At 35.4% G+C, this 11,576-nt stretch overlaps 1 protein-coding gene across 4 annotated transcripts; it reads right to left on the bottom strand.

The window, feature by feature from the left end:
- Positions 1 to 2,025: 2,025 nt before the first annotated feature.
- Positions 2,026 to 9,479, bottom strand: LOC132303702 (uncharacterized). 4 transcript variants are annotated; one of them, XR_009481311.1, is made up of 9 exons: positions 9,001 to 9,479; positions 8,795 to 8,867; positions 6,634 to 6,773; positions 6,320 to 6,476; positions 6,039 to 6,242; positions 5,831 to 5,920; positions 2,531 to 5,718; positions 2,371 to 2,445; positions 2,026 to 2,286 (listed from the first exon to the last, which is right to left on the bottom strand). XR_009481311.1 is itself a non-coding variant. In XM_059801079.1 (7 exons), coding segments are annotated over exons 3-7 (606 nt in total). In that variant the 5' UTR covers positions 6,636 to 6,773; positions 8,795 to 8,867; positions 9,001 to 9,479; the 3' UTR covers positions 4,843 to 5,565. The 4 variants fall into 4 exon arrangements, 1 of the variants encoding a protein (XP_059657062.1); XR_009481310.1 differs by having other exon boundaries at positions 2,026 to 2,445; positions 9,001 to 9,108; positions 9,185 to 9,479; XR_009481309.1 differs by having other exon boundaries at positions 2,026 to 2,445; positions 2,531 to 2,892.
- Positions 9,480 to 11,576: the final 2,097 nt, after the last annotated feature.

Below are 11,576 nucleotides of genomic sequence, written 5' to 3'. Positions count from 1 at the left end.
ACTTTGGATTCCCTTGAGCCACGAAATATATAATGAGGATAGAGAAAGAATCGGGATCATACTTTAGCGATCCACATCACATTTATAACATAAAATAGCATTTCCAGCAACCACATAAAATATTTCAACAAAACTATACATAGTATGAAATGCAATGCACCATGTACCCATACTTGGTCTCTACCAACCTCAAATCCACATTTTGAAAACCACTAACCGACTTTACCAAGGCTAGATTGAGAGCAATCCCTGGTTCCAAATCCGGCAACCATTTGGGGCCTAATATCAACTTTTTCACACCTTACACCAGGCCACGCTCCCTCTAGGTCAAGTTAGCACTGGACTCGTAAAATCCGGTTCAATTTTACAAAAAACATTTCAAATTCCCTTTCCCACTATGCAATGCAAATGCACCCTCTCATATCAATATAACCTCAACTCCATTTATTAACAATGACAACATTAGCATGGCATTCATAATGTAAAAGCTATGAATATGACATCTTTTCAACATTTAATCACAAGCATGCTCTTTATATAACTCAATACAAAATAATCATGCTAGCACTTAACTTCAACATATAATAACACATTTGTTTAGATAAATATGCTTTTGGGCACTTAAACACATCATTGACCTTATATAGCAATAATTTCACAATATAACCTTCATCTTGAAAATTTAAAGAAGAACAAGGTAACAATTCTTGACAAAAGTCAAAGTTTAAGGCATTAAGAAACCCCTACCTCAAATAATAAGCAAAAACCCCAAAATTTGTCCTGATCGCGAAATCCTAAAGTCACCAAATCAAAAATCAGCTCCGATCAACGCGAAGCTATCGTCGAGCTCCTAAACTTTGCCTTCAATGGCAAAGTTAAAATCCCAAGAGAATTTGAAGAAATCAAGCCTTAAATTTGAAAAGAAAAAGAAAAAGAAAAGATAAAGGGAGAGAAAGAAACTGAAACAGAGAAGGGGAGAAGAAGAATGGTTAGGAAGATGACCATGTGGTCATTTTGTAATGACCATTACCATAGTGGGTCCCACGTGCCAAAATAAATATTTATTTTGTCTTTATATACGCACATATACATATACACTTGTTATAATGCACATTTAACCACATGGCCACACAAACATGCATTGAATAATGATGCAAGAAATATGACAATCCTGAAAAATAACCCCGTGCACGACAAATCCGGTTGTGGGTCCTGAAACCTCCCCGGTCCGAAAAACTGAAAAATGTTGAAATGGCGAATGATGCATTTCTAAGAGTCCCAAACTCGAAGAAATGCCCTAACCAACCCTCAAAACTCACTTGGCAAACCCCACGGTATCTGACACACAAAACGAGGTGAAAAAGAAAAATCCCAAAAAATTAAAAAATTCCCGAAAATGGAAAATAGAAAAAATCAGAAACATTACAATCTACTCTACTTAAAGAGATTTCATCCTCGAAATCTACCTTCCCTAAGAAAGAGGCCCACAGTCACATACCTTCTAGAGAAATACCTTACAAAACTACAAGATTATGAGCTCACCAACCTTGTTGCCTTTGACACACTACGACAGTTCTGGTAATTCAATTACCAGCACTTTACCAGCGTTTTTTCAAAAGCGCTAGTAAATCCAGTGTTGGTAGGCCTTTACCAGCGCTTCTCCAGAAGCGCTGGTAAAAGGTAAAGTGTATTTACCAGCGCTTTCTAGAAAAGCGCTGGTAAAGGGTAATTTTTTTTTTTTTCCCTCCCTCCCTATGCCAGCGCTTCTTAAAAGAGCGCTGGTAAAAGGGTTTTTTTATTTTATTTATATATATATATATATATATATATATATATATATATATATATATATATTTATAATTTTTGGAAAAAAATATGAATACAACTATTACAACTACCAACTACTAAATGTCATCCAATATAACACCAGTTAATATAAAAATACCATCCAAATTGTTTTTACATAATACAACCACAAAGTTACCATGCCAATATAAAAATTACCATCGAAATTGGCTACTAATATAACCACAAGTTAAGCTGATAAATGTCAACCAAAAAGCAAAAATGTATACTAATACAACCACAAGTTAACCTGCCAATATACTATCCAAATTGTCTAAATAAAGCTACTAAATGTCAGACAAAAAGAATTAAGAATTTTTGACAAATGTAGTACAAGTTTTTCAAAAAGAACCCATCCAAGGCGAAGGAAATTCAGAAAGCACAGCCACAACCCCATCTTCAACTTCAACAAGTCTTCTTGCCCATTTGATTTGAATTACCCTACATTTTTTATAAATTCATTACGCACACATTATAATAAATGAAAATTTAACATATATATAAGAGAAATTAAAAGTTCATAACCTTAACTGAATTGGCATCACAACTAAAAAATAAATTTGGGGATACTCTAGGAGGAGCATTTAAAGAATCAGAACCCTTCAAAATAAGAAAACAAAATACATGAAATCTTGGCATAAATAAACATATATTTAGTAAAGAGTAAAACTAATAATAAATATACCTGTCCACTACAATTTTGTTGTTGCATATGCATTAGCATAGCCACCTGTTGTTGTAAATTTTTCAACTTGTTATCATAGTTGGCTCGTAAATTTTCCAACTTGTTGTCATACTTGGCTTGCATTTTTGAAATGCTCTCCTACAACTCTATGCGTGCAGCACGTGCCTCCTCATCAGATTTTTTCGCATTATTAATCAGTTCAGCTTTACTAGGAGAGGGCCCCCAAACATCGCTTGGTGAAGGCCCGAAGCCAAGCATCCACACACGACCAGTTCTCTCTTCTCCCCTCACAATGGAGAACAAATCATTGGAACTACCAATAGGTGAGTCAGAGTAACTTTTTTGAAGTTCTTTATGTTTTCCTGCCAAAAAAAAAAAAGTTTGAACTACCATGACATACTGCTATGAAACATCCAGACAAATCTAATGAAATGAATGATAGAACAGGAATCCAGAAACAGCTGAACAGAAAAGTAATTAGATAACAAATTGGTAATGATGAAAGCCAAAGTGTTATGAAACAGCAGTGTATCACACAAAGTGAAAATATAGTTGTACATACCTTTGAACTTTCATACAATCTAAAGCTTCAAAATATTCACACCCACTTCATTTACAGACGAAATGCTAGAAATTAAAGGAATGCTAAAAATTGTGGGCAATATACTGACATTTCAGAACCTAAATAATAGTACTTAGCTTCAACCTGAAGTCTGAGGCCCATTTATTTATTTGTGTGTGTGTGTGTCTGAGGTCCATTTTACTTACAAAAACTTGCATGCCTAACTAAATTTATGTTATTTTTAATTTATCCTCGTGTATTATTGTGTAGTTGAAGATTTCCTTGTTCATGACATCTGTGTCTTAGTTGCTTTGGCAGAACAACACTCTAATTCAGAAAGATTAAAGCAGGTTCGCTATTCAAAAGTATTGTTTTTCTTATACATCAGTATTTTATGGTAGTACTATATGATTTTTTATTTTTTATTTATTTTATTGTTTTGAGCAAGTAGGGGATTACCCAGGTCCTCTCTATCATAGATGGTCAGCATCAACCTTGGCTGAATGGTATGGAGCTATTGGAAGATGCTCAACAAAATAAGCATGTTCTATCCACTGGATGTGAAAAGTATCTTGAGCCTGAATATTCACTATTTGTTTTTTTTACCACACTAAGATTATGATGCTATTAAGACACCTAAGTAATTAATTATCATTTTATGAACCAGGATTGACATGTTACTTCAAGGTGGATTATGTGAGGGACATCTAATAGAAATAGTTGGGCCATCATCATCTGGGAAAACACACAAGTAAGAACTCCATTCACTTATAATTACAATCATTAAAACGATACAAGTTAGTTGAAATTTCAGATGCTTCTGAATTATGTTTCTAACTGTTTTATGGCCTCTAAATCACTAAATTATTATACTATTCTTGGCCCACAATTTGATCACCAGATTTACCAGAGTTATGCTATTGATCTAAAATCTTGTAACTGTCCAGGTTTACCTACAAGCAGCCTCAAATGTTGCAAAGAATCATATGGGTGGTGTTGTGTTCTTAGACACAGGAAATTCCTTTTCTCCTAAACGCATTGCACATTACATCAGCCAGATCTCAGATCATGCTGATAAAGAGGTCAGGTATCTTGTCTCGCTGTTATAGTTCTTTCTTTCTTTTTGTTTGCTCAGATGGTCATCTTTGGGTCTGGAAATGAATTCAGGCTCTTAGACTTCCTTTTTAGGCATGTTGTTGATGCTTGCTCCATTGTAATTTTCCAAGAAGATTGGTTCCCAATATAATTCATAGTACATGGTATGTAAAAATTTCAGTGACTTTCTGAGCTGGGAGAGCTTATGTGTGCGTGACACTTATGGTGATTGTCTTCTCTTAAGATCTACGTGCATGTCCCCACCCTTTTTCTTGAGATTCCTCTTCCGGCTCTAATTTTTTTGTCAGGGATCTTTCTTGCAGGGGAACTACAAAATTCTTCATCTTATATGTTGAACTTGTTTCAGTTGTAGTTTATTTTATTTGGTTATGGAGAAAAAAACGCTAACATTTCTACAAAACCTGATTTAAAAAAAAAAAAAAAAAAAAAAAAAAAAAAAAAAAAAAAAAAAAAAAACATAATAGGTTCTAAAAGCCTTCTACATAGAAGCACAATTGCAATTCAACTTTGAGCACCACAAAACCTAATCCAGATGGGAATAGCAAACATGTGATCCCATGAATTGATAATTTACGTGAGATACTGAAAATTTTGCATGCCTGATTTCAGTCAATTATTGATCAGAAACAATATCTGACCATTCAAGTCCCAACTGAAATATGATCTTCAAATCTAACAAGATTTCAAAGCAAACACAGTCCGCCTAGAGGTAAGAGTTGCGACAAAAAAACAATAACTACAATAAATAAGACATACTGTTATGAATCTCATTCAAATACCCAATAAAGGGTTTCTATCCCCTGATAGAATTGTTCAAAATTCAAATATCCTCATAAAGACTGCACCAAGAGTAAAGATCTATAGAAGCAGCCCATCATCCATCATTACCCATTCCTCAAGGATCCAAATAATGGAATTATTCAAAGCTGTAGTAGCTACTTCTGAAATACAACTATATATGTGTATATCATACTTTTACCATGATTGAAAATGCAAGGATGACCAAAAACTATACATGTGTATATCATACTTTTAACTTTATATATGTATATCATACTTTTACCATGATTCAAAAGACCACTGCACTGGTATGAGTAAGAAATTAACACAAACAACAAACAACAAATATCAAATACTTCTCCTCCACAACACAAATCAATCAACAAGAAGCCTCCACATACAATGATCCCATACTCCCATGCTTTTCAACAAATACAAGAAAGTAAATTGCCTCCACACGGGCCAATGATAAACAATGAAATTAAAATGCCTCCACACGGGCCGATGATTTAAAAATTGGTCACTTCAAGGCATGTGACCCCCTAATACACCGCAAAGAGTTTAAAAATTGGTCACTTCAAGGCACGTGACCCCTTTTTTGCAAAATGGAAGCATGAAAACTTATAATCATCTCCGAAGCAGCAGCATCAGTAGCTTTGCCATCCTTATTTATATGTGTGCAAATGAATAAATCTGCACGAGAAAGCTGAATACTTTCGTCTTCCTCAATCTATAAAAGAAACATAGACATTGTGATATATATTATTATTTACCACTAACATTTATAATCATTCAACGACATAAGAACTAAAATAATTTATATTGCTAAAACTTCAACTAACCTCGGCAGAAACACGTGCAAAGCTTTTTGTCCCTGTAGTATGTATCATTGTCTGTTTCCCACGACATTCTTTATTTTTTTTACTGACCTCCTACAAAAAGTGAGAAAAAGTAAACGTTCTAACATTCCACCTAAAATAATGACTAAAAGCAGGTAAACTATAAAGTCAACTCATTGACTTTAAACAAAATTGGTAGATGGAGGATTACCTTCGCCATAGGCGTACCCCAATGCCTAACCAAAAATTCCCAATGCTCCTTTTCAACATCAGGTGGTGGGTTTGCCAATCTTTCTGCATCTGTATCCCTAACTGAGTAATATTCACTTTTTAATTCACACTTGTACCCCCTCCATTTTTTTTCGATGGAGGATATTGTCCTATGTTTTGACATGATTCTCACATCATACTTTCCCTGATAATGTGATAATTGCTGCATGTTAATCCACTTTTTCCATAATTTTTTTTTTTAATTTCATTGAAGTGTTTTACCTTTACAATGTTCCACATATCCTCCTTCAGCTGTTTAGGCATCTCCCACCAAGTTTTGTAGCACAAAGGAGCTAAATTTGCATTCCGGGCAAGTGTTCCCAAATATTTAGTATATGTACCACTTCCAGGGTCGATCGGTTGTCCAAACTTATTAACCCTAAATAAAAATTAACAATTGTAGATGTTTAGTACATAAATAAAGACAGAAATTTTTTTTTCTCCTTCATATTGAATATAGTCTAATTATGTAAACTATATAAGATGATCTCTATATATATGTATGTTAATGGTAATAAGGTTGTCGCGGTTACGACATTCTTGCATCGTGTCGGGCCCCGTCTCTTCTTCGGCGGTGGTTGGGATGATTTTGAAGTTGAAGCTTCGGTATTTTGTTCACTCACTTTTTCCACTTCACTAACCGTTCGTTTCATTATCAGCTTATTATTTATCCTTCCTGGAAAAGAAAACAAAAAAGTGAGAATTCATTTAAGAGAATGCAATCAAATTACTTAAAAAAGGCAGTGCACAATCCAGGAAAAATCAATAAAAAGAAATAAAAAAATACCTCAAAACTTTAGGGTATTTTTGGTTGTCCAATGGAAATTATATAAAACCATTATGTTTCGGTAAAATCATTGATTGCCATAACTTTTGCATAAAATACTAGATTTTGTTCCATTTGACTAAAAATGCAAGTAGTTGTAATATATATGGTCTTTTCTGATTTAAATAAGTGCCAACCCTACACTTTGAGAGAGGTTAGGGGCTAATCTTAAATGTTTAAAGTAGGTGTTCCAAAGAGAGATCACTCTTGGTCCACCTTCAAACTTTTTCCAAAAAGTGGCATCAGTAAAAAAATAATAATTCTATTGGTCATTTACACATCATTAGTGATTGAAGTTACTTCCAAGTGCACCCTTTTTACACAAAGAGATGTTCAGATACTGAAATGATCAAATCATAGTCCAGAAAATAATACATGATGTTGATAAGTTTTCAACCAATAAGAACTACATGAATGCTCATGATGTAGATAAACTATACATGTCACAAGGAAACAATTAACAACCACATGTTAACATCACAACAAATACCTTTGGCCTACCATATCTATAACACCCATTATCAAGATCATTATGGATCACATGCTGCTATTGTACTGTTCTGAGGTAATCAACTGCTGGTAGACCTAATACAATTCACACTGGTGTGCTTACTTGTCTAAAGCATAGCCACAATATAAGAAAAAACACACACACTGCTGTGTGTCTACAAACAGATGCCTGAAATTTATTATGAGATAATACCAATCTTGTTTGTTTGTTTTTTTTTGGGTAAATAATCTTGTTTTTGTTATTTGTATCATGTGATAAAGATTGATCGATCCTATCTGAAGATTGCAATCTTTCAGAAACAAAGAACTTGTTTTGTGTTTGGGAAGGCATATTATATAAAGGATATATATCAGCAAAATTGCATATCACACCACACAAGTGTAAGCTTGAAGGATGATTTGATTCAGTGGACCACAATTTTAGTACAAGAATGACAATTTGTATTGATTGAATTCATGTGCTTCCTAAGCGCTATTCAAAGAAAAAAAAAGTAGCTTTTAGACCTGAACAGCAAAAGTATAATACTAGTAATCCTCATAGAATGAGTTAATCAACATCGAAATTGTAGGAGCTTTTCTGCTGCTGCTACTAAATATTCTACTGGAAAATTTTCGTCTACCCAATTAATCAAACGATCAATGAAAGAATTTGTTGACTCTTTTGCATCTTACATTGTCAATTTTAAGATGCCTCTTAAGGGCCGCTTTAACACATGTCTATGAAGCTTGAGTCTTAGCTCAATATATAAAAAGGGAATTAGCTATCAAGGTGTTTCCGACCCATTTAATAACCCATCGCTCTCTCTCTCTCTCTCTCTCTAGACAGCATTTCTTAATGTTGGTTGAGCTCCTCAACCAAACACCCATTCCACGTCACATTTGAAATTAAACATACAGTTAGCCAAAAACTTAAAAAAAAAAAATTTAAAACAACAATCCTAGGAAATTCTTCGAAATTTTTTTTTTTCTTTGTTTAAAAAAGGATGTCTTTTTTAATAAACTTTTAACTCTTAAAGAAGAACGTTTCTTTTAGGAAATTCTTACTACATACTTCTTCTGTCCCAAAAAAAGATTACTCTTTCAGAAAACTGTACAGAAAAATTATACAGTAAGAGAATTTTTAAGCCCCATATTTTTGTATCCTTAATTGTCTTAGAGGATCCAATTTCGATTCCCAACTAATCATATTGAGATTTGTTTGAATTTTAATTGATATTTATATACAGTATTATTTTAACCACCAAACATTAAAAAATAGTAATAATAATAATATTATTAATTTTAATTAACGACAAACTGTATATTATTTATATACAATTTTCTCAATGTTGGAACACAAAAAAAAGAAAGAAAGAAATTACCTGAAAAACGAAATCAGACTACTTAACGACAAAACTTGTTCCAACAATCCAAGCTACGATTGATTATTTCCTCCTGTACAAAGGAAAAAAAAATTGAAAACAACAATCTTAGGTACAGAATGAGATCAAATAGTGGTTGCAGAATCATTGAAATTGGGAGGATGCGTTGTCGCTTGAACTAAATTCCAATCTCAAATCAAACCCACCTGATCTTGTTTACTGCTTTGGCTGTTTCTGTATTCCCGGCTTGATGACGACACTTCTTCCCCTATGCACTCGAAGTCGAATTGCTTCAAAATCTACTTAGATGATGTCTGGAATAGGAATGGTTGGGTTAGGAATATGAAGACAGAGAGAGTGATGGTTCAAGCTTTCACTTGAAGAACTTACATTGTGAAAAGGAAGTTCGAATCGTTGACCGGTGATGGAAGGGCGCGACCGGTAATAGAAGGGCGAGACCGTGATGAAGGAGAGAGAGCTGTGATGGAAGGCAAGAGAACGGCTGAAGGATTAGGGCTATTGCAAAATGAAAGGATTAGGGCTATTGCAAAATGAAATGGGAAAGTGGAGAATACAATGTTAATTCCCCACAAAACGACGTAGTTTTAGGGCCCAAATATTCTATATATAAATCAACGGAGGGAAAAAATGGAGGGAAGGGAAAAAAATTGGAGGGAAGTGGAAAAATGGGGACACCTATACCAGCGCTCCTATAAAAAGCGCTGGTACTATTACACCTATACCAGTGCTTTTTCTAGGAGCGCTACTATTACACCTATACCAGCGCTTTTAAAAAAAGCGCTGGTACGATTACACCTATACCAGCGCTCTTTGTAAGAGCGTTGGTACGATTACACTTATACCAGCGCTTTTTGAAACAACGTTGGTACGATTGCACCTATACCAACGCTCTTAAAAAAAGCGCTGGTACGATTACACCTATACCAACGCTCTTAAAAAAAGCGCTGGTACCATTACACCTATACCAGCGCTTTTAAAAAAAGCGTTGGTAAAAAAAGCGCTGGTAATATTAGACCTATACCAGCGCTTTTTTTAGAAGTGCTGGTAAAAACCTAATATGTTGTAGTGACACCGGATGTCAATAGGCAATCACACACCACTGCCACTAAAACATAATGCTCACCGCTTTATGAGGGTACTAATCACTCACAACATCATATTACAAAACCCGTTGGATTCTACACCGACTCAAAACGGACATCGGTCCACTCTACACTATTACACAAGGCTCCGAAGCTTGAAAAAGAACAGTTGCAAGGTCACCGAATATGACGAAGGATACGTAAAACTCAAGATAAAGGATCCCGACTATCACACAATGAGTCTCAAACTCAAATCTACACATCCCTGACAAATAACACATTTGTTACCTAACACGTAGCTACTCCATCACATACCAATCACAACATCTAGCAATCATTATCCTTAACACCTCCCAAAAAGGCTAAGCAGAAACCATCCAACAACTGTATAAGCACGAGTCACACCAATCACAAAATGTATTATCAGGTCTTCAGTATATAAATCCCTAAACATAACTCAATAACCAAATGATCGGACCATTAAACTTCATCAGACTCATATTCCTACCTAACGTACCTCGTCATCCGAGACAAACTACCTGAATCCATAAAACACTGGTGTCAAATAAAAGTCTCTTTCAGACCAAATCCACACTGTCACAACGACACAACGCATAATACCATACTCTCACTGTCCCTGACAAATCGAAACAATCATTGACCTTTGACCCGACATCGTGCTAAAGAGGGACTGATTCAGGAGAAATGGTTGGCCAGGCCATTCTTATCATCGATTCGGTCTCAACACCAACATCGTTCCCGTCCTCAGGTATAAACCTCATAACATCATTCAATTCAGTACTTACCTCATATGACCATCTCTTGCCTAGAATCTCAACAACCGAGTCAATCATTATTATTATTCCTCAAAGGAACCCCACATTCACTTCTCTAACTAGATAGTACTCAAACGATATCAACACTAGTCCTCAAGACACTACTCAAATTAAACGTCAATGAAAACATTTAAGTACATTACTCACATCACCTCACTTAGTCCTTCTGGAACTTACAGTTCACAAAGCATCCCCGTAGCCATCACCACTAGTACCAGACACCATTGGGATTACACCATCCTCAGTCAACAACTCACACCCGACACTCTATCGGCCACTACTGTCCACAAAACAAGCATCATAAAAAGCAAAGACTCCACCTCCCTTTATAGGAGTGAGTCAACCAATTCAACCAAACCTTTACCGGTGAATTCTAATAGCATAACGAACCACACACGGGTCCGCCCATCCGCAAACGCGCACAACTCTTAAATAGATAATAAGACTCATTACAAATGACGTCTTTTTCAGGACCAGAACAAAGGGAAGGGTAATGAACCCCACACTCACATGAGACTGACAACCTGAATCCAGGCGTACCTAATGCCCCCTCACACGCTACTCGCCAAACGCCCAAATCGTGGACACTCAATCTCACTTGAGATGAACTGAACTCCTTACACACAAGGAGAAGCACCAACTGGATACCCATATGGAATTACGAACTCAATTCTAGGTGATCTCGCCACTAACGGACCGTCATACATTATCAACACCGAAACCTTGAATATGGTATACCGCAATACCCATGCTAGCCAAAACAAATCAGATCCATACCACCCATTTGTCGAGTACTAGGATACAACTTACAACACGACCTTCAAGTAAGAGCATCAATGCTCA

The sequence above is a fragment of the Cornus florida genome, unplaced genomic scaffold, assembly GCF_030987335.1.
Source record: "Cornus florida cultivar Cherokee Brave unplaced genomic scaffold, ASM3098733v1 CherokeeBrave_3.0.0_Hap2_Chr04, whole genome shotgun sequence".
NCBI lineage: Eukaryota > Viridiplantae > Streptophyta > Magnoliopsida > Cornales > Cornaceae > Cornus > Cornus florida.
The sequence above is the reverse complement of the archived record's forward strand: the minus strand, read 5'-3'. Positions and strand labels throughout refer to the sequence as shown.